The 24,239-nt window shown below is 32.1% G+C and overlaps 1 protein-coding gene across 2 annotated transcripts in view; it reads right to left on the bottom strand.

Annotated features, from left to right (window-relative positions):
• Positions 1 to 24,239, bottom strand: part of LOC107444750 (band 7 protein AGAP004871) — an 81,127-nt gene that overhangs the window by 37,458 nt on the left and 19,430 nt on the right. Inside the window, exons 1-2 of one of the 2 annotated variants that reach the window (XM_087160556.1) lie at positions 18,338 to 18,709; positions 766 to 866 (exon numbers count right to left, since the gene is read on the bottom strand). In XM_087160556.1, the coding sequence (XP_087016682.1) occupies positions 766 to 866; positions 18,338 to 18,518 (282 nt within the window). In that variant the 5' untranslated portion in view covers positions 18,519 to 18,709. Of the gene's footprint in view, positions 1 to 765; positions 867 to 18,337; positions 18,710 to 24,239 lie in introns of those variants that run through there. The other variant, XM_087160557.1, reaches the window with a different exon arrangement.

Here is a 24,239-nt window from a genome sequence, read left to right as displayed (position 1 = left end):
AGTAAAAATTTTTTATAATTACGGAATTTGTTATAATTATGTTACGGATTAAACTGCACTAATATTTATTTCTGTTTCATATTTCACCGAGTCATTTTACTATCACGTTGTGGATCAATTTATTATTCTTATTAAGTATATAATTCAAGCAATATAATTTTCTACGCATTTGCATTGTTATGAAACAAATAAAACTACATTGATTCATTTAATTGAATGCTTTAAAATTTAAATGCTTTGTTTATTGCCAGGAAGCAAAAAATTAAAGCAAATGTTGGAGGAAAATACTCTGAATATTACTTATTTTTCTATCTTTGTAAAGTAAACCTTAGCAATAAAGCGGATTAAACTGCATTAATATTTATTTTTGTTACATATTTTACTGAGTCATTTTACTAACACGTTGCGGATCAATTTATTATTCTTATGAAATAAATAATTCAATCAATACAATTTTCTACGCATTCATATATTATATATTATGAAACGAATTAAACTACATTGATCTTTCTTTTTTGTTACTAAGTATTTTCTTTAAAACGTTAAGGACCAATTTGTTAATGTTACTTTTTATAAATAGTAGTTCTATCAATCTAATCTACAACGCTCTCTTTCTATGTATAATACGTTTTTATTTTATAGTTAACTCTTTTAAAGCTATTGTATACACACAAAAAAAAGTTCGCATTGATTTTTCAAAATAGTACTGATAAAAAAGAAAACACTAACGATTCTGATAAATAAATAAAACAAGTTTCTCTTTACCTTGAAACAGTAGAACAAGGAGAATGGCAGTGTGCAGAAAAAAAGCAAATAAGATACCGCAATCAAGAAGATATCACAGATACCTGATTGTTCACCACCTTCTGAAATGAAGGACGAAAATAAATTAGTTATATTACATAACTGTTACCGCGGAAGTTCGATAAAAAGTTACTTAGGTAATCTGTAAATTACCTAGGTTCTGCATAGAATAACTAGCGTAATTCGTTTAAGTGCTTGGTTTCTTTTTTTATTAATGGAATATTTAAGAGCTCTCGAGAATATGTCTCATGGCTGAAATCCCTTATATAGCAAGAGCAAAAACTGGTACCAAAGACATTTCATTCTAGCATATATTTTTTTTTTCGAGAAAAATAAATTATCTCTAACTATCAAGATTTCTTTTATGATTTTAGCAGCTATATAAAACTGCTTCTTTTCCGAGATAAATTAGATATTGTTGAATAGTTTGAACAAAAAAAAAAAGAATAAGTTAAGTCCCTTCCCGAAAACTAGCTATAACTGAAATGGTATTACTACCAGCCCTTCCACTTTTCCGTCTTGAATCCACAGGGTTTTTTTTTTTAAGTAGTCTGCGCAGTATATGTAAAAAGTGACCCAATTGTGCGCATAAATTCCAAATCTATTTTAAATGTAATTGAGAGAAATTTAACATACATATTTGAGAATTGAATCTGTAGTGGTTGACAAGTGAATAAGACAAACCAATCATATTCATAGATAAAATAAGATAATTTTTAGACATATATATTTGCTACCACTTTCGTATTTTTACTAGATTTTGTATTAAATGGTTCTTTCGCTAACTGGTCTACCTTTATAGGGTTGTGATTGAACTACCGCTAAAAAACCGTGTGGAGTTTTTCAGTTGAGGAGTTAATGAGTAATGTTAAACTTATTGGTTACTATAGATACTTCTAAAGAGAGCAAGTCATTTTTTTCCCTTCAAAAATTAAATAAGTAGTAGAATAAAATCGCCATTTTTTATATTTATTTCGAATAAATACGATAATTCTGTTTATTACATATTTTTGTTCTAATGCGTTATTGTTGAGAATAGATTAACTCCTCCCGAATATTATCTAATATTGAAATAGTTTTTCTACCAGTATTTTCTCTTTTTCCGTACCAGTATTTTCACTTTTCCTGGTGTGAACGTGTCAATAAAAATGATAATTGCGAAATCTTGCAGAAAAATAATTTTAAAATTTATTATCCGAAACTAAATAGTTTAATACAGCCTAAAATTTAAACCGTAGAAAGTTAGTACCACTTGACCGAACAGAATAAAATGTAGGGTTAAATGATACGAAATAGGCCATGCTGTGTCAGACGCGCGAGCTAAAAGCTGAAACCATAAATTTATGTAATTACCAACTTAAAATACACGACCACTTACAGGGATTACAAATTTAGTTTCATAAAACGCATGAAATGGATAAAACTGTGAAACATTTAAAAATTTTAAAAAATCAGTACATTTAAAAGTTAACTAAATCAGGAAAATTTAGTTAGAATCATTCAAAAATGAATTAAATCAGATGAATTCAGTTAAAAAAAAATTTAATAATTCACTTTTATTATTAATAATAATTAAATAATAAAAGTGAATTTAATAATTTCAGAGAATATCGGAATCAAAAATTTGAGTACCTAAAATAAAATAAAAAACAATTCGACTCGATAGCACTCAGGAAAGCAGTAATAAAAAACACTTTATGAACTAGATATTTATTCTAAAACTATTAATTTTTATATTTATTAAGAATAAAAAATTATGTTTGAAAATAAAAATGTAGTGCGTTTAAGAAAGATTACATATGTAACAAAAAGCACTTTCATTAATTTTACAAATACTGTCCCATTTTCATTAACTGCAGAGGATTTTTTTCTGAGCTATTATTTTTTTAAGTTTTTTGAGGATTCGTTTTAGTTTTCTAATTAAGTTTTTGATAAATAAAACCTAATAACCTAACAAACCTAAAATTGAGTCGTAGTGGCTCAGGAGATAGAGCGCTCTCCTGCCAATGAGGTGAACCGGTTTCGAATCCAGCGATGGCTGGTCAATACGAATTCCGCATCTGGTTTGCACCGACCACAGTGCTGACGTAAAATATCCTCAGTGCTACCACTGAGGATATTTTAAGTCAGCACTCTGGATCACGGGTTACGGATCATGGGAACACTATGGTTCATGGGTTAGAGTCCCCTTGCCATCAGGCTAACCGTGGGAGGTTTTCGTGGTTTTCTTTTCCATGTAACGCAAATGCGGGTTAGCTTCATCAAAATGTCCCCCACGAAAGCGAATTTCTCTCAATACTTCATGGAGGAGTTCCCTTGTCTTCCGGATAGGACTCAAACGTATAAAGCTACAGAGTTGTACATCAGCAGTCGTAAATACAAAAAATAGTTTTGGCTGTTCAACGACGGTTATAAAATAAAATACTTGATACAGAAGTTCCCTTGTCTTCTGGATTGGGTTTAAAAATACAAGGCTATGGAGTTGAACATTAGTAGTCATAAACCCAAAATCGGGTCACCAGATTAAAGACAGTAATACAATGAAAAAATACCTAAATAAAAAAACTAACAAATCTAAACAAAAATCTAAACTTAAATTAGGAATTTTCAATATAGCTAAATTACCTCTTAAATTTTTTTTCACTTTTTGCAATGTTTAACACGCTTCATTAGGCCTACTTAGTTCTTTTAATGAAGTACCGCATACCGTCAAGATATGCGAAATGAAATGGGTGTTGTGTTGGGAATATTTACGGCGCGTACGAAAATAAACGAACGGTATAATGTTAGAAAGTTCACATGGAGCACCAGCTGATAGGGCTCAAGAGTTGACAGACAACATAAACAAGCTCATCATTAAATAACTTTTAATCTCCCCATCCGTTTATTTATTTTTCACTTCTTCTCGAAGCTACTTTTAGCTTTATACGAACGATGAACTTGTGGGGCTAGTAGTTACAGACCATGTCAACTTTCATCTATGAAAAGGTACCCCGACATAGAGTCGAGTTAACATGTCTTATATACTAGTGAATTGTAGTTGTAATTTTGTAGTGGTAGATACGCTACAGTACTCCCCCACCAGAATTATATCTGTGATAGAATTCGATGAATGGATACCACTAGTTGAATCATTGCTGTTTTTTTGTGCGGTTGAGCCGGGAGAGCTGTATTAAGATCACCGTACTTTTTGAGTGCTGAATGTGAGAGGTGTATTAACTTCACGGTCGTAGTCGCTCCTGTGTTGCCTTTAGCAGTCGAGTGTATGCAGGCCGACGTTGTGTGCTCGAGACTGAGTAGCAACAGTGCGAGGAGGTGGATAATGTTGCAGTCACAAGTAGCAAGTCAACTATTCAATGTGGACCATCCAACGAAGTAGGCGTTACAGCCGATGTAGGCGTATCCAGATCAAAGTGGGCGTTTTTGCCAAGGTAGGCGTGTTCACATCACGTCCGAAGGTCACCAATGTGGGGCTAGTAGTTACAGACCATGTCAACTTTCATCTATGAAAAGGTACCCCGACATAGAGTCGAGTTAACATGTCTTATATACTAGTGAATTGTAGTTGTAATTTTGTAGTGGTAGATACGCTACAAACTCATTATTTTTTTTCTTCATAAAGTTCCATTTTTTAAGGCAGTAAGTTATAAGGTTATGCGTAAACAAGCGGTTATTAAAAATATATTTTATAAAACTAATACATAAATAGAAATAATTTTAAATTTTTTTTAAAAAAATATTTAATTTATTTTATTTTATTGAATCCTTATGCCTTTTTTACTATCGATTTTTCATTCAAAGATTTTTCTTTTTTTAATCATTTAACGCAGGTGGGAACAACGATGTCCTTTTTATATATTTTTTTTCCGATTTCATACTTTTCTTCTAACTACAAGCATAATTATATTTCGGTATTTTTTAATTCTAAAAAAAACCATCCAATAGTTACGAAAAAAAATCTGTTTAGATTATCGGAGTTTTATTTGTATAAAATATAAAATCAAAAAAAAAAATAAATAAATAAAAAAAAATAGTTTGAATTTTGTGTTTTATTCAAATTTAAAAAAATTATCAATAATTGATTTTGTAAATTGAAAAAAAAAATTTATAATTAATAACTGTTTCAAACAAATCTAAATTTGAAAAATTAACGCAGAAATAAAGCGCTATATTTCATCATGGGTGAAAGCGAGACGGAAAAGAGGAAAAGCTGGTAGTAAACCCATTTCAGTTTTAACATGTTTTCGGGAGGAGTTAAACTCAGCTCTTTATCAATTATTCAGCGATATCTACTTTTCTATAAAGAAAGAAGATTTTTGTTATATATGCTAAAACTGTAAAAAATTACGGTAGTTACAGAAATTTAATGTTTCTTGAACAAAATGCTATAATGAAATGCCTTTCGTACCAGTTTTTGCTCTTTTCCGTCTCGCTATATATAGGCTTTCAGCCCTGTATTTCATAACCATAAGTTATTAAACTCTTAACTATAATATTCTTCACTCATTTTGACCTAAATTAATACAAAATCGTGGAAATAGTGTAAAAAATATGATTAATAAAAATTCGTCAAAGGGTTAAAAAATATAAAAGTCTTCTAGTTGCACTTTTTGAAAGATTAAAATTTATTGTATACATGGCTATCAGTACCCAGGAAAAAAGAAAAAAGTGGTAGGATAACTTATCATTTGTAGCTTGTTTCATAAGCAGGGATGCCATAAGCAACTAAAAATGTAAAAAGTGGTAGAAACTTAATTTATTCATTATCTCTTTAATTATTCAATTTTAATTATCACAATGACTTACATTTCCAGTTCTTCATATTTAAAGCAAAACATTTCACTTTTAACAGCAAACTGAAAAAATATGCTTAAAAAAGTTGCTGATATTAATTTTTTTAAAACAAAATTTTGAATTTTATGAGTCACCACTTATTATATTTCTAGTCGCCCGTGGCAACCTTGCGCAAGAAATAGAAGTCCGCAAAAATCAAGATTAATTGCTCTAACACAGGATACAATCACGTGATAACTTTTGATTAATTTTAATAGCCAGGGTTAGAAGAGCCCTGCGTATCATAAATTTCATGACTAACAGTTCAATATGAATGAGTAAAATTCTGTCACAATCCCTTTTATCATATCTAAAAATAAAAGCAGACATAAGTCATTAGACAAATTATAAACATTAAGCCCTTTGGCAAATTCTCACTTCACATCAGATAAGAAATAACGATTGTTCTCAATGAAAATGAACAAAAAAGGAAGATATTTTTATTAGAATTCCAACTGTAATTGTTAACGTATGATTGTGGAAGAAAAAAAATAATGAGGCTTCATGCCATTTTTAATACGAAGAAAATTAAAAAAAAACACGTTTTTCATAGCCATTAATTGATTTAAATTACTATATAAAAATGAACAATGAAACTGAATAAACGCACATCCTGTAAATTACCGCTTGTTATTATTTTTCTTTTCTTTCATACACATTCCTGCTAACTAGCACGGTCGTTAAAAAAAGATTTTACTAAGTGGTAGTAAAACAATTATTAAAGTTGGAAATATTTTCCAAAAATTAAACTATTTAAATATTTAAGAGCTAGCAAAGCTAGAACATAGCTCAAATCCTAGTACGCTGCTAAGTGGCATTAACCCTCCGTGTTCGGCTCAGTTTTTAGACTTTCTGGTCCTGAAATTTTTAAGTTACTTTTAGTTTAGTATTTTTCATTTTAAGTAATTTTTTCACCACTAAATATCAAAAATTATAAATATGATATGAAATGCAACGTTAAAACCTTAATCTACTGGTGACTATATTAAAAAGTAAGCGTTACTATCTTCCCTTCAGCGAAATTTTCTATTTAATTTGCGAAATTCCCGAACCCTCTAGTGCCACCTGGTAGCGAAAATAAGCATCAGATGATGATTTTGGATGATGGTCGTACACGGGGAAATGGCGGGATCCGTATTGAAATCAGGGGGGAAATTTCTTCGCCCGCGATTTTCACGTGATCAATAGTGGGGGACGAAACAGATACCCCGCTCAAATCGCCGTACACGGAGGGTTAACTGATTCGTTCGATTTTTTGAACATATAATGTGGGAATGTGTGAAGTGGGAGCTAAAATTGGGGGAGAAGGGTTTGCCAATTGTACCCAATAGTAAAGTCATGAGTGGGGAAACCAGTTGGTTGAACATATGATGAAATCGATAGGAAATTAAGACATAATTGAGATTAGATTAGAATATAATAAATAGTATTTAAAGGGGTCAGAATAATGTTAACGTTCACGCTGGGGTAATAATAGAGAAAATATATACAACTATTTACATATTTACACGAGATTGACAAAAATCTGTCAATGACACAAAGTAAAAGTTATATAAGCGATAGATAGTCCGGCTAACTATTATACCTTGTCTGTTAATCTGGTAATAAAACTAGTTTTTGGGTTGCTGATCGGCGGAGACAAATTTGTGTAGCGAATAAATACAGGGTTCCCGCGGGCCTTAAAAGTTTTAAAAAGTAGTAAATAAAATAAAACAAATTTTGATATTTTAATTTCTGTGTAACCACCACTAAAAGTTGCATTCCAAAGAGCTCTCAAATTACTGAACTATAAAGTGGTATATTAAAATAAGGAATATCTTCTAGTAATAATCTAAATTTGATATCGCAACTAAACCCTGTAAATAGATTATATCTACATATTTTTTAATTGCTGATTTGTCGTGGTAGGGTGAAAATTATTTTTGATATCTCGAAGATTTAATGCGTCAAAACGCTGTAATGTTACTGCCACTAATAAATTTTTTTCTCAACGGCCCGTACAAGTTGGCAGCTATGTTCATATTATTTGGTTGCAATTTTAGTCAAGTTAAGAGAGAGAGAAAATTTAAGCTTTTCACGGAGCAAGGTAATGTGTTTTACACAAGATTTTTTCATCCTTGATCCAGCAATGATTTATCAGTATATAAATCTGCTTTGTCTTTTCACACATCTCAGCTTCATGTCAGCGTTTTCTATATCACTTTATTAAATGAATTGAAAATCCAATCAGTGATTCTGCAATCACTTATATTTTTGAAAATGGATTAATTGATATTCAATCGCGAAAATTGTTTTCCTCATTAAACTTCTGCATTTAACGTAACTGAAAGATTTTCCTCACTCTTGCATAAATGGGGCCTCCCTGTCCAAACGATATCACCCGCCAAGCGCTGGAAGTAACGGGTTCGAATCCCGCTGTTACCCTGGATGCGTGCTGTCCTTCTCTTATCTGTCATTCTATTTGATACAAATTTATAAGCCTACAAATGTATGTAAATCCAATACCCTAATTTGCCACTCTCGGCTATTGTGGTTTTTCTAGTTTTACTTCTCACCTTTATTTTTCCGTTGGCAACATTACGTTTTATATTTCAAATCACTTTCGTTTCTTCCCATTCTTGTCTGACAAGTCTTGAAAATGGGCGCCTACTTTTAAAGCACTTGAATCATGTCGACTATTACGTATTTTTTATGCAACCTAAGCTTTTAATCAGGTAATAAGTAACCACTTACTATAAAGTACCATTTATTTTAACATAATATTTATACATTATTATATTTAATTACACGAATTGTGAATGTAGAGCAAGCTTGTAAATTAAAAAAGCTTAATCGAACAATTTTTCTTAACACATTCGCTACTATGTTTAAAATTCTAAACATTATCGACTGTTAAGATTTATCTCTAATTTTACTTTTAAAAAAAACACAAGCATAACTTAAGAACTCCTAACCCTGTGTGTAATATTCTTCATTTATTGAACTTACCAAGACAAACAATTACATAAGTTATGCTTTGCGAATCACGAGTGTGTTACGTAATTTATTTATTTCAAATTGGTCTACAATCACATTGAATGCAAAGTGGTTCAAATTGGTTTTACCGAATTTTACTTCTCATAAGGACTTGGGTTCTCAGAAGTGTTAACTGAATTACGTCAATATGTTTCCAAAACAATTCGTGATATCATAACAAGTACTGTTCATGACTCAATACAAAAGCACACATGGTTGAAAGTTTATTTTCGATATTTAATATACATAAATAGGATCGTATTTCAAGTGCACGAGCCTATTGTTCTGAGTTGGTAGAATTTCTAAAGTAGGCGCTATTAGTTTCTGAATTTGATTATCTGACAATTTAAGATAATTCAAAAGAAATCTATTATAGAAGAAAGAGTTTTGACTCTTTTATAACTTCAGAACTGTTCGAGTTTGAGACCTGAAATTTTGTCTGCTGGTGTAAAGGTCAACGTTAGTCTCTAATCCTAAAATTCTTCTGAAAATTTTTACATTCGAGAGGATGCGGGAAAAACAAATTTTCTCACGCAAGTAGCACTCAGGAATGCATTCTAACTTCAAAACTTTTTATCAAGCGGCTAACAAGAAAAGATAAAGTATAAAGAATTTTATTAAACTAGGAGGCTTCGCCCCCTACTCGCTGGCGCTTGCCAACCCCCGGAAATGCTTTCGCAGTTCATTTCGGATTGCTTCGCAATCCGATGCTCGCTTTGCTCGCTCATTGGATACGTTCTTAACGTCTAGCTTTTGTATACTTTTTTGAACACTGAAGTTCCGACCACTTTTCACTGTAGAAAGTTATAACCCTGTGCATTTCAGTATTAATTTGAAATTGCCAACAGTTCACATATTTTTTTTAATCACACTATTCTAAATTTCAGTTGTTGAGAAAAGTAACTGTTGTAAGTTTTGTTTTAAAGTCTTTCCCACCTGAGGGCTATAACCAGTGTTGTAAAACAATATGAAATAGTACTGAACGCCGGATGTAAAGCATTGGCTTCGATGAAGAGAATTTTGTGAGAATTTTTTTGATAATTCGGTGAGAATTCACCCGATTAGACATATGATGCTCACTACGTGCTCTTGCTCACCGAAGCCTATCAATTAAAACGTATTAACGTTTTATATAATATAGATTAGCCATATGATGCTCACTACGTGCTCTTGCGCGCCGAAGCCTATAAATTAAAAATGAAAACCGTTGCCAACGCGAGAAACGAAATATCATCGGTTTTATTGATACATACGTACGTATTAGCGTTTTATATAATATAGATTTAACCGACACCTCAAAGAGAAGACCGGGCCGAAATAGCATGGTTGGTAGAGCACTGGACTCACGTTCGGAAGAACGTGAGTCCAGTCCTCAAGATAATCTTTTTCAGTGCTCAAATCAATCTTTAATCAGTGCTCAAGATAATCAAGCTTTTCAAGATAATCATCATCATATTCATTCAAAAGAAATTATTATTCAACAGCAACAATACTGGGCTTGAATAACTCTGCATCCAGCCCAATAGTACTCAGTTGGAAGTAAATTAAAAAAAAGTGTCATCAGCGGTTGTCAACTGCCGTTGCACAAATTATATACTTTTAATTAATTTATAAATAAATTAGTAAACAATTCTATGTTTTTATTAACTGATTTACCGGACTCGCCTCTTTATTTGTACTCACTTTCAGCGCTAGTATTTTCAGATTCATTATGAAATTTCTGTGATATTTAGGTTGGACATTGAGGTGAGTAGGTTTGCTTTTAAACACATTCGGTGCAAGTCCATATATATATATATCAAGACGGTAAAGAGTATAAATTGGTAACAAATAAATTTCATTTTTAGCTTTTTTCAGGGAATAATAAAATACTACCAAATTTTTTTAAAATTTATCAGAATCAAAAGAAATTGTCGTCCGGCTAACCGTGGGAAGGTCTCGTAATTTTCCTCTCCATGTAATTCGAATGCCATCAAAAATATGTCCGCGAAGGCAAGATCCAGGAGTTCCCTTGTCTTTAGGTCAAAATTACAAGGATACAGAGTTGAACATTAGTAGTTCTAAACACATAAAAATTGGGTCAGCCGTTCAGCGACGATTTTGAAATCATCAGTATGTCTCAACAAAAAAGCAAAAGAATTTCATTGAGTCCATTTTCTTCAACACACAGTTTGGCCTACGTCTGTCATCTTAACCGGTTAACGCCCAGCGTCATTTATTTAGGACAGTTTCCTTCTTTCAAAGACATTCATTGGTGGGAAACTTTTTTCAGCATTTTCATTTATCTGGGTGAATTAAAAGATTCTCAGATACCACAATGATTTAGTTATTTCTGATTAGATCTAGAATAACAAGGAGCAAGTATTTTTTGATCTATCAATGACTCTTTGAATGCCCTAACAGTAGAAAAACCAATTAATTTCGATAATATATTTTACCACTTTTTCCATAATACCACTTTTTGTGTGATTTTAATAAATAAATTCGGGACAAAACGGGTTAAATACGCCTTTTAGGCAAGTCCATTTTCTTAAATACACATTTCAAACATGCCCATTTCCCTAACCGGTTAACGCCCAGCGTCATATATTTAGGACAGTTTCTTTTTATAAAAACATTCATTGTGGTGGGAAACTATTTTCAGCATTTTCATTTATCTGGGTGAATTAAAAGATTCTCAGATGCCACAATGACATACCTGCCAACTCTTCCGGATTTTCCGGAAGATTTTATTTTCATATTTAAAGTGGTAGCAATACTCAGGTTATTCCAATTAACTTTTTGAATTATAATGATAATTATAGATGAGTCTGACCACCACTACATATGAATAATTACAATAAATATATGAAAGCATAATAATCTTTACGCAAGCAAATTTCAACGGGATCAAAATATAAATATATTTTTGAATCAGATTGATTTTCGGTTATTGTTTTACAACCACTCTGAAAATCCATTCTCGGAAAGAGTGAAAGTTGGCAGGTATGCAATGATTTAGTTATTTCTGATTAGATCTAGAATAACAAGGAGCAAGTACTTTTTGATCAATCAAAAACTTTTTGAGTGCCCTAACAGTAGAAAAAACAATTAATTTCGAAAAAATATTATACCACTTTTTCCATAAAACCACTTTTTGTGTGATTTCAATACATAAATTCGGGACAAAACGGGTTAAACGCGCACTTTGAGAGGTAAAAAATAAATATCTCATCGGCTATATGTTTATGCAATGCATAATGACAGTGATGTGTTATTGACAAGGAATAAGAAATGGTCAAAAATACTAAAACGAAGCGTGCTATCAGTTTTGAACGGTTCCTAACATGATATAGAAGAGCTCTATTAACCCTTTAGGAACGGGCGAGTCATGCATGTATTGGTAAGGAATCAGTATCAGGATGGTAAAAAATAAAAAGCGGTAGCTTAAGTTTGGACATAGCTAATTTGGCAGATTTATTTTCGCTTCACTTTAAATCCAACACATCCAATCCCTGTGTGTTAAAAGTGCAACTATGCAATTTTTAATTCGAACTAAGTAGAGGAAAGCCTCCACACGGTTTTTTAAAGGTAGTCCGATCAGACCACTGTGAAGGATATCCACTTTCCGAACGAGTCATTTAATACAAAATCTAGTTAAAATAAGAAAGTGGTAGCAAATATATGACTAAAAATTTGTTTTATTTATGAATATTATTGGTTTGCCTCATTCACTTGTCAACCACTACGGATTCAATTCTCAAATATATAGGATAAATTTCTCTCAATTACTTTTATAAAAGGTTTTGGGTTCATGCGCACAACTGGCTCACTTTTTAAATAGTCTGCGCGGACTACTTATAAAAGACCGTGTGGAGGCTTTCTGATGTAGGAGGTGCTGGTAGAGGTGAATTAAATAAAGCAAACTATTACTACCCCGCCCACAAATAAACTGCTATAAAAATAAGTTGGCTACCAGTTTTATCTTTTTTTATCGTGATTATCGACACCCTGAGAATGCATATATGACTCTCCCGTCCCGAAGAGGTTAAAGTCTCAGTCGTCCCACGAAATGATGCTTTTTTGGGAATAATATGCTATTTTTATAACTGCTGTGAGTTTACAACATTTACTCGTTGCAGTTGGGTCAAGTTTAGCCTATCTAAAACCAGCGCTGTCTACACTTATTTTGAAAATGACGCAAAACGTTAATATGGAGAAAAGCCACAGTTTTGTGAAAATGCGTTTGTGGACTAATTTTTAAATATTTAACTTACTCCAATGCTGCATTACCTGGGCTCATAAAAATGTGCAATATCGAAATTGAAAAATGTTGGCGAATTGGCGAATATTTTAAAAAGTTTAATAAGTTTGAAATATTTAAATTATTTGTCCGTTCTAAAGCTCAGATAAATCTTCACGAATAGATGATATATAAAGTTTAAAATCGTCGCATTGTTTCAAGTGTAAGGCACTTAAACTGTGGCTTTTTTATATAACTTGGCGACAGAGCTTCGGAAAAACAACGTTAAATTAGCGCATCAATAATATTTTCTTTTCTACTTGATTTCCTGGCAACAGCTTCCCCGCTCAGAACTACCTCAGCGTTTACGCAGCTTGTACCATCCTGAAATTATTTATTTATGATACGTCTACCTGGCTTTACTTTTTTTTATGATGAATATTTTACGAAAAGAATGATTGCTAACCTTAAAACTAGTTGAAAGAATTTTTTTACGAATGGAATGATTTCTTAACGTCAAAAAAAAAAAACTTTTTTTTTTTCTTAACCCTTTCGCGCCGACTGTCACAAATACGTGACAGCAAAAAACCGTATCAATCAGGGTAAGAAGATAAAACTGGTAATCAAAGTATTTCTTTAGCAGTTTATTTGTGGGCGGAGTTATAATCTTTTGATTTAATTAATTCACCATTACTTTGTTCAAAATAAAACTATTTAGTTATACTTTGAATTAACATTGATTATATATATGATTAAACTAACAATAATTAAAATAAAAGCAAAGTAAGTCTGTCAAATTAGTAACGACTACATTTAAGTTACCGTTTTTTATTTAATTGCAACTTGATTCTGATTTTGTACTAATGCTTTTCTGAATCACCCGTCCCCAAGGGGTTAATAGAATTATTGTGAAAGTTTTGATTAGTTTTTTAAATAGGAAAAATTGCAGGTAAACTTTAAACAACTATTATGAAGAAAAAAATCACTGCTTAACTTAGTATTTCATTTAAAAAATTGTTCTTATGAAGAACTCCATTCGATTTAATAAATCGCATATAAATAGTTTTTGCTACAAAATACTAAAATAGAAGGCTTACTCATGGAATAAAGTTTAAAGAAGTGATAGGCAAAACTTAACAAAAGCTGGCGCAAACGTGCCTCTACAACTTCTTCTCCTTCTTAGGCATTACAGCCAGTTATCGGCCAAGGTAGTCTCAGTCAGTTTATCCCATCTAGATCTATATACCTGCTATAACTACTTTAATTTGTTCAAATTTACATCAAGTTTATATTACTAGGAATAACCAATGAGCTATTACGTGAATGAAATAGTTTTAATACCTCTCATAAAATTTTTATACCATCGTAAAAATCCAGAGATGCCAACTAGCATCGCTTTTCGAATGAATATTATTTAGTGGTGACAAAATTTATATAATGTAGGATTATAGATTTAGTAAATTTAATTTAAGAGACTTTATTTTAAAAGTAGAACAAAAATTAAATTTTGATTGCACTGTTAGAAATTTCTAAGAAAAAATGATCAAATAACAATTTATTTAATTGTTATTTAACATGTTCAAAGAAAACAATCAAATAACCATAAGAAAGTTGGTTTTAAAACTGTTATCTTTGAGGAAAACCGTTCATTATCTGCTTTCACCTAATATGGTTAAACAAACAGAATTTCATAGCATTCCCAGTGACCTATACTCTCTGATGCCCATTACTTAACGAAAAGTCTAGTTCCTATGTCCTTTTTTACAGTTTTGAAACCATGCTAGCTGTAAATGGTTGAAAAAAACCATATACTTTTGTATTCACAGTTTTATTATCATACTAGTTATAAACGTTTCAAAACCGTAAAGATATAAAATGTTCTTTACCGTAAACGTAATGCTTAATCGGTTGGATAGACTGTTACCGGTTATTTTACCGTAATTTTAGAATAAAAATTATAACAGCGTGGCTGGATTTTATACGTTAAAGTAGAGACTATGGGAATTGAATACTGATCAAGTTTGAGTTCCTAAAAAATTTTCTCCTCTGTAGAAAATGTCAAATTTAAAAGTTAAATGTGAGCATGCTTGAAGAGAGAGAGAGAGAGTGGTTTATCTAAACAAATTCCAAAACCAATGTTTTTGTTTTGTACATTAGTATACTATGCAGTTGCCTGCCTAAGTACATGCGTTCGTATCCATGCGGCATTGTTGCTCTAAAAAAATAATTGTTTATCGTTACTTCTTTTAATATTAGTTAAATAACAGAACTTCGATAATTTTTTTCAGATAATATTCAAGTTTCCCTAAAGTTCAGTGACCTAATACTTAGATTATTGAAGCTGTTAACAGAAATAAAAATTGCAAGTTTCAAAAAAAATGCGAAATTCGCAGCTATTTAATTAGGCCTAGCTCAAAAATGCATCGTCGCTCAAGAAAACTAACTATACAATCTTGTTGGAAAATATTTCTACTGATACATAGAAAATAATAAAGAATGGCCATTTTCCGGAAAAGCATTACCGAAAGTGTAAATAAATGCAATGCCCTACCCCCCTTTCCAGACAAGAATGACTTATCTTTCGCTTGAAAATAAACACCAAAATAAAGATATTTTTATAAAACCTTTATCAGTAATCATGACGTATAATTGGGTATACTATAGCCTACGTCACAGATCGTGTTATTCCTACTAAATTTAACTAGTAAACAGCATTTTCTGCGAACCTGATTTTCTAACAACAAGTAAAAGCATCAAACGAAGTGTCTTGTTATAAGTCGCTACTCGCCAGGTTGGAATTGTATTAGTCTAGTTCCTTTGGAAATAATTTATATTGTTGTTTTACCGAAGTTTATGAATTTAGTAAGCATATTTAAAACTCAGTTTATTAATTAAACTAAAAGGTAAATGTTATTCCTAGTAAGTGGAAGTAGTTGTGCTTTTTTCATATTATACCCAATTGGGTATAATATAGCCTACGTCATAGGTTGTGTTGTTCCTACTAAATTTAACCCATGAACGGCATTTTCTGCGGGCCTAACTTCAAGCCACAAATAAACAAACGAAGTGTTCGATCGCTTAAATAGCTGCTCGCCAGATTTTATTGCATTATAAAGAAAAGTTATTGAAACTAAATACAACTAAATAAACAACAACAACTAAAACAAATAACAACAACTACTAATAACAATAACTAAATAAACAACAACTAAATTCCATTCGTTTAGCATTGCGTCATATGTTGTTCCTACTAAATCGAAGTAGTTGTGTTTTTTTCATATTGTACCCAATTGGGAACTTGCACTTTAAGAAGATCGCGGACATACACACATGTGATCTATGACGTCAGAGATTGTTTGTAAGCAAAATGGCTTGTTAAAGTTAAGTTTCACCACATAATTTAGAATGTTAATTAACGTGAAGCTAATTAAATATAGTGCCGTATCACACATCAAATTTATTGAAATATAATTCTTTATCTTCTACATCTTTTACCTAACTTAGATTTATTATTTGTTCATGTATTTTATTGTAACCGTGATATATTTTTGTTCTGTGTATCTGGCAACTTCGATGCATGATCAGTTTGTTTATGTTCTACATAGCTTAATGCCTGTCTTTGTGTTAAGTAAGAAATATATAGAGAAAGAATTGAAATCTTAGTGAAAGAACCTTAGTAAGAATGTATAATTTAATAAAATTGATGCTTGACGGGCTTGGCTTGGCTAACTCGAAATAGAATGAAAAAAAACTGTTGCTAACGTAAGCAAATGCCGCGGATCAACAACCAATCAGGATCAATATATCCACACTACGTCACTAACAGCAAGTATTCTATTATGAAAGAAAAAAACACTGCGGTACTATGTCAGTTATATTCGCGATCTTCGAAAACATATTTAAGATACCATTATTATTAAAAAATACACGTGAGGTTAAACAGTTAAGCAAGGACCTTAATTTTAGAAATTTTTCATAGTGGGCGGAATTAAAAATCAAATAATGGCTTGCATACACGTCAATTACTGGACAAATGGTCCGATTAAAAATTTCTCGAAAAACTTACTACCAAGATTTCTTTAACAGTTATAACATATATGTGGGACTGTTTTAATTCTCAGTAATCAAGCTGGAAAAAAATAGTGATGTGAATAATTTATAATTGAACATGAATAATTAATAAGTGAATAATTAATTTAATGTGAATAATTTATAATTGACCATGAATAATTAATAAGTGAATAATTAATTTAATGTGAATAATTTATAATTGAAATTAATTTCTACGTCGTTACAAAACGTTGTGGAAACGCAACGACAACGTAGTGGAATGTGTTGAAGTTTATATTTTTAAATGAAAGCACCGTCTTAACGGATAAAAAAAAGAAGAAAAACTAACGAAACTACAATATCTAATATATATAATTCTCTTACGTGGCTCCCAAATTTTGGCTGTATTTCTTTTCCGCCGGTGGCAACGTTTGCTTTGTTTTGTTTACGTAACTATTTCCTTTACACAGCGACAAAAAAAAGCCTCATTACAACTCCCCGAATGGCAACGCTAGAAAATCGACCAATGATTGCCGCTAAAAATGTAACATGCCAAATCTAGCTGAGGTGGCTCAACATATAGCGCTTTAAAAAACGGAAACTGAAATTACCAGAGAGCATCAGCTGCGGCAATCTCATACTATTAAGCTAGGCAGAAGTGAGTAGTCTTTGTCCATAGATCTCTATTTTAGTATTTTGTCGAAAGCGCTTTTTTCACGAATTTATATATTACGAATTTATTTGACGATTTTTGATTTATATCACGAATTATACTATAGCACATTTCTAATAGGCTTAAAGAATTACAAGTCATTTATTTGAATTCAAATTTATTTTAATGACTTAGTATTTACTAAAGAGATGTAATTTTTTTTTTAAAAAAAAGTTTTTATATGGATTTGAATGATTGTTTTGAATTCTTAGAATTTTGTGCATTTGCAATGTACCTAAGTTAGTAGCGAGCGAAGCGAGCTTGGTTTGCGAAGCAAACCATATAAGACTGCGTAGCAATTTTCGGGGGTTGGCGAGCAGGGGACGCAGCCCACTAGTTTATGCTTAATTTTTTTCTCATCATACTAAACTTACTAGTACTAAGTTACAATTAACATTTCTGTTGATCTAAAAAGAAATTAAAACTGTCGAATCAAGGTTGTAACGATCTGAAAAATTCTGCCTCAGTGGTAAATTTAGAAAAGAATATAAATGTTATTCGTTTCTACCAAAAAATCTTTGCAATTTAAAGGAAAAATACATAAGTAGAAACAACTTTTATATTGATTTTAAAATTCTTAAGAAGAAGCTAAATTTTCCAGTTCATGGCAAATCTCTGAATATATTCTTCAAGTTTTTATCTAGAATCGTTTTAATTTCTTAAATTCTCCAATTTCATTATATGCGTTGATGTATGCTTACCCATGGGCACATCAGAGGAGCCATATGTAATTATTATGGGTTTCACCGGGGTTCTTTTTCCCTCAGAAATTATTTCCTCTACTGGCAACAGTATTTTACCATTCTCACAAGCCGATTCATCCATTGCATGGATACCAGTCTTCTTAAAGAATGGCTCATCGAGCGGTAGCGCCGTCTTCATGGATAAAAAAAGAACTAACGAAACAACTACAAAGTAAACAACTAATACTACATATATTATTAAGCTGCTCTCTCTACATGCTAAGCCTTTTAGAAACCCGTCGTGCTTAAGTTAAAATGCAAACGATTTTACGGTAATTGGCAGTGACAGCTGGAGTGCGCCACCGCGTAGTAAAAAACAAAACTATAACTGAATCACGCGAATTTCGCATTAAAGCCAATAATGTTTTGCTTCCGAGTACTTCCAAAAACGATTACAAATAATGAAGAACATAATTTTTTCTTCGAAAAATATAGAAGAAGCGATCAATCGCTTATTGTTATCTGAGATTTATTTAACTATCGGATGTTGTTCTAAAATTCGATCGCTGTGCCATTTTTCTTTTTAATGAAATGGGAAACAAAACTGAAATGAAAGATGGAAAACAAAATTTAACAGGTGGTAATTTATTTTTCAATGATAGGTATATTGATTATAGAAATAGTTACCATAAAAATAACAATTTTGTATCATTACGTGTTTTTGTTTAATAAAAGAAACAATCTATAACCATAATTGTTATAGAATATTGAGTTAGTGTTTCTTAACATCTCTCTTAATATATCAGGATCGTTAATATAATTGACTTGAAATTTGGACTTAGGCCTGAAAGCGAGACGGAAATGAGAAAAAATTGGTGGTAGATCTATTTCAATAATAGATCATTTTCGGGAGGAGTAAATCTATTCTTAACAATAATTGTTGTTAACACGCGGAAAAAGCAATTCAATATATGAATTGTATCCGTAAAAAAAAATTGGTAGTTATGGATATTTTACAGAGATGCCAACTTGCTCCGCTTTGTAAAATAGTATTTTCTAGTGGTAGCGAAATTTAAGTTACTTTTATTTTAGTATTTTTCATTTTAAGTAATGTTTTCACCACTAAATATCAAAAATTATAAGAATGATATTAAATACAACGTTAAAGTGTCAATCTACTGGTTACTATAGTAAATAGTAGGCGTAACTATCTTTCTTTAACGAATTTTACTATATAATTTGCTGCCACTTTATTAAAACTATTCCAAAAAGCGGAGCAGTTGGCATCCCTGATTTTATTATTCCCGAAAAAAAGTTAAAAACGAAATTTATTTGTTACCAGTTACCTTTATAAATCAAATTTACTAAACGAAGAATCTTATATTAAAAGACTCGAAAATATTTATCCTCTGTCCGGAGAAGGTTTTTTTTTTAATTTTTTTTAAATCCGTCGTTGAACAGCCGATCCGGAGAAGGTTAGTATCTTTGTATCTTGGCCAAGTATACTTTGGCCAGGCTTTGCGGCAATCATTAGTCGATTCGCCGTGTAAGAGAAATAGTAACGAAAACAAAACAAAGCAAACGTTGCCACCGGCGGAAAAGAAATACAACCAAAATTTGGGAGCCACGTAAGAGAATTATATATATTAGATGTTAAAATCTTAATGAAATCTTGATAGTTACAGATATTTTACTTTTCCCGGAAAAAATGCTATAATAAAATTTCTTTGGTACCAGTTTTTCATCTTTTCCGTCTTGCTATCTAAGGACTTTCAGCCATGACGGAGATGGCTGAGCGGTCGTTTACTGGGACGACCGGATCATCGTTATAGCAGAGGCTCACACTAATTGATATATAAACAATGCCAATATGTAAATATATAATATTGTAATTTTCCTTATTTCTCAATCTTGTAAATTATCTTGTACATATTTTTTTCAATTCACTGTTTCTTTAACATGCTAATGACTCTACGGACCTTCCCAGTAATTAACCTTATAGACAGCTAACCAATGTTAGTAACTTCATTTTCTTTTCCCTGAACCAAAGCCACTAGTCTCAGTTGCCCCAGGGTCAGTAAATAGATGAAGAAGTGAGGTGCCAGGGCAGGTACTTCGTCAAACCACATATCCAAGTTCAAGATGGGGATGGCTTGCAAAAACCTGTACCACCAGCAATTTTAACTTACTCCTAGATATAAAACTAATTGACGACAACACTAAATTTAGCCCAATCACTCCCTTCTTCCTTAGGGATATGGTGTTGCCCTAGCACACGAACCTTTTTTGGTGCTAAGCACCCCCTCTTCCTCCCATCTCCATTCCTCCTCATCATCGATTTATTACTACAGATGAATCGGTTAATGCCGCTTTGCGGCAGCGCACCGAGATTTACGTGATTTCTACCATTTCTACCATGGGGATGGCTCCCCTACTTAGGTATCCCGACGACCTGCGTGTGATGTCGAGCAGTTCACGGTAGAACAGTTTAAGGAGGGCTGATACTGCGCCCCATCGGTCCCTACGCAGGCTGCTATGCGGTGAAGGCAGCAGGTCAAATTGCGACTTTTTAATTGCAGAACTAGTCAGGGGATAAAGATTTTTAATAAAACATGCGACCTTAACGTATCACTTAATAAATTTTAAGTATTACGGCCTTCTTCCTACCACTCCTTACGCAGAAGAGAAATGGGGGCACTAAATATATTCATTAGAGTGAATTTAAAAATAAAAAAAAAATCCTGGTTAGGAATATATTATTGCATTGCATAAAAACTGCAGCTTGTTGAGAGGAACCGATTGCAGATTTGATATCAGAGGCGTAAAAATATGTCATACATAATCCCCAGAGTAATCTATATATATATTTCTCTTACACGGCACCAAAAAAAAGCCTCATTACAACTCCCCGAATGGCAACGTTAGAAAATCGACCAATGATTGCTGCTAAAAATGTCACATGGCAAATTTAGATGAGGTGGCTCAACATATAGCGCTCTTAAAAACGGGAACAGTAACCAGAGAGAGCATTATCAGGTTGTTCAATTCAGATTCATGCCCTAAAAGCATGACAATATTTAATTTAAACTCAATTAGGAATTAATTAATTAATTGAAATGAGAATGCTTTAAAAGGCCGCTGTTGAATTGATATTTTTCTACTGGGAGCTACCTAAACGGCTAAAAAACGTCTAAGTGTTTGTATTGAATGCATTGAATTTTTTTATATTTCGCGTTTATTTATGCATTGAATTTTCACGCTTTAAAATGCAGAATATTAGTGATGCAATATTTGATAATTTATTTTGCTAATATGTTTCTCATTTAGCTAATGTTTTGATTTTTTCACCATGTACAATCTAAATATAGCTAATATACTTTTTTAAAAGCCAATAAGAACATTGGTAGAATTCTTCTACATAAGTACAATACTATGTCTTTGATGATAAAATACTATGTCTTTGATGATAATATATTATGTCTTTGTGCTAGAACATTGTGTTCATTGGTGAGCAAGCGCAGCGACATGGCTCACGGCGTGAACCACATAGGATTGCGCAGCAATTCTCGGGGGTTGGCGAGCGTTAGCGAGCAGGGGGCGGAGCCTCCCATAATTTTACTTTCGTTTTAATTAATAAAAATATCACGGTTGTCAGAGTTTTAACATCTAAACTATATGGTATAGCTAGCTATTACTTGATCTTTGTATTCACTTTTTTATTTTAGACCTTTTAAAAAACAAACTAAAAAACAAAAAAAAAAAAACAAGTTTACTAGTTTTTATCTTTTTAAAAAGTACTTAAGTATTGTTTTTTTTCTTTTTTTATTCTACATTTCAAAAGAGAGCGAAGAGAAGGGTTAAGTAAAAAGGTGGTAATAATGACTTTGACATTTGCGAACAATTATGCTGAATTTCAAAATTTATAACTGGTAAAAGCATATTATTTTTGGACTCAATTTTAAATGATGAATCAGCCCTCCTTTACAATAAAATTTAGTGTTTAGTCATTTAAGTTACAAATTATTAAAACACAACTCGATAAAAAAAGCTATTATTACTGCCTTATTATGAAAACGTGACACTAATTGGCAGTATATAAGATAGCAAATATTTCATGTAACAGATATTTTTTACATCTGTCACTCGGTATTGCATTTGTATTGAAAGAAATATGTTACTTCTTAATACGTGTCATAAAATAATCAAAACACGAGATTCGATTGTATTTAAAACACGCAGCACTTTATTCTCTTAATATATTTATTTATGCATAGTTATTTTTTAAATAAATGAAAATAAGAGTAATGTGTTATAAACTATGTAAAAAGTACAACCAGGAAGCTAATATTGTGTTTCCGGTAGAACGAGTATTGTTTCCGGTATAAATATCAGAACTTATTTTTTACCAATACGTTACTACTTGTCAATGCACGTCATATATCGCACGTCATTGCAATCGTATTGCAGTTAAAATTGCAATTCGTGCTTAAAACATGGCTCACTTTGTCTCCACGCATTATCTTCAAATGAAATTTTTTTATAAACAGTACAGCCGACCCAATTGATAGTTTACTACTAATAATAAACAACTCCACAGCCTTTCAATTTTGCACACAAACCAGCAGACAAGGGAACTTCTCGATCAAGTAATGGGGAAAATTTACCATCGTGGAGGATATTTTAATTGAACCCTCATTTACGTTTCATGAAGAAGAAAACCACGAAAAATTTCCACGGATAGCTTGACGGCAACTCTAACCCGTGATCCGTCTATCAATGAGAATTTTTTACGCAACACAGTAGTCGGTGCGCAATTCGTATCGACTAGCCATTACTAGGATTCGAACCTGGGCACCTCGTTGGGAGACGAGCATTCCATATTCTGAGCCTCCACGACTTCGTATAAACTTTCGTGCCCCTTTGACGTTTTGTCTAAAAGACTGATACATTCTTTAACTTCATTAAACATTCACTTCACATATTTTAAAATATATAAGAAAAATAATATTTCATTAAATAATAGATTTAAACTGCTACACGATATGTTGAATTCCAATTTGTGCAAACACTTAAACATCTTAGATTTATATAACTTTATTTCTGAAATACTGTTTACGTTATTTTCATCAAAATTTAGAAGTAAAAAAAACGATCTCCAATCTAAACAATCTGTTTCCAATCTGAACACATTGGTCATTGAGGTTTATTTTTTAATTACTTAAAGACTTAATGTCAGAAGTATATCACAACAAAAATATTAAGAGAAAAAGTAATGGTTACTAACATTTTTTTATAGTTACTGATAAACCGTTACCTTAATAACGAGTCAAATTACCTGTGCAACTCAAGTTTCTGAGGAAAATTTTATTTTATAACAGAAGCTGAACAGTTGACCCAGATTTTGAGTTTACGACTGATAATGTTCAATTCCGTTGCCTTGTAATTTTGAACCCAATCCAGAAGACAAGTAAACTCTTTGAACAAGTGTTAGGAGAAATTTTCCTTCGTGGAGGACTGTTTGATGGAAGTAACCCACATTTGCGTTACATGGAGAGCAAAACCTACCATGGGTTAGCCTGAGGGCAAGGGGACTCTAACCCATGATCCGTCTACCACTGAGGATATTTAACGTCAGCACTGTGGTCGGATGCGGAATTCTCTATCCCCTGAGCCACCACGACCCCTAGCATTAAATTTTATAACCGTCGTTGAACAGCCGACCCGATTTTGAGTTTACGACTACTAATGTTCAACTCCGTGGCCCTGTAATATTTAACCAATCCAGAAGACAAGGAAACTCCTTTATCAGTACCCCCAGAAGTATGATTTGTTATGTGAACATGGAGGACTTTGAGACTCGACAGATTTAACGTGCATCAGGCACCATTTACTACACGGGGAGTCTTCGGCCGACAAGGAT

Source organism: Parasteatoda tepidariorum, chromosome 4, assembly GCF_982258835.1.
Source record: "Parasteatoda tepidariorum strain Cologne lab strain chromosome 4, Ptep-v5.0, whole genome shotgun sequence".
Taxonomy (NCBI): Eukaryota; Metazoa; Arthropoda; class Arachnida; order Araneae; family Theridiidae; genus Parasteatoda; species Parasteatoda tepidariorum.
Note: the sequence above shows the minus strand (reverse complement) of the source record. Positions and strands in the feature narration are given on the sequence as shown.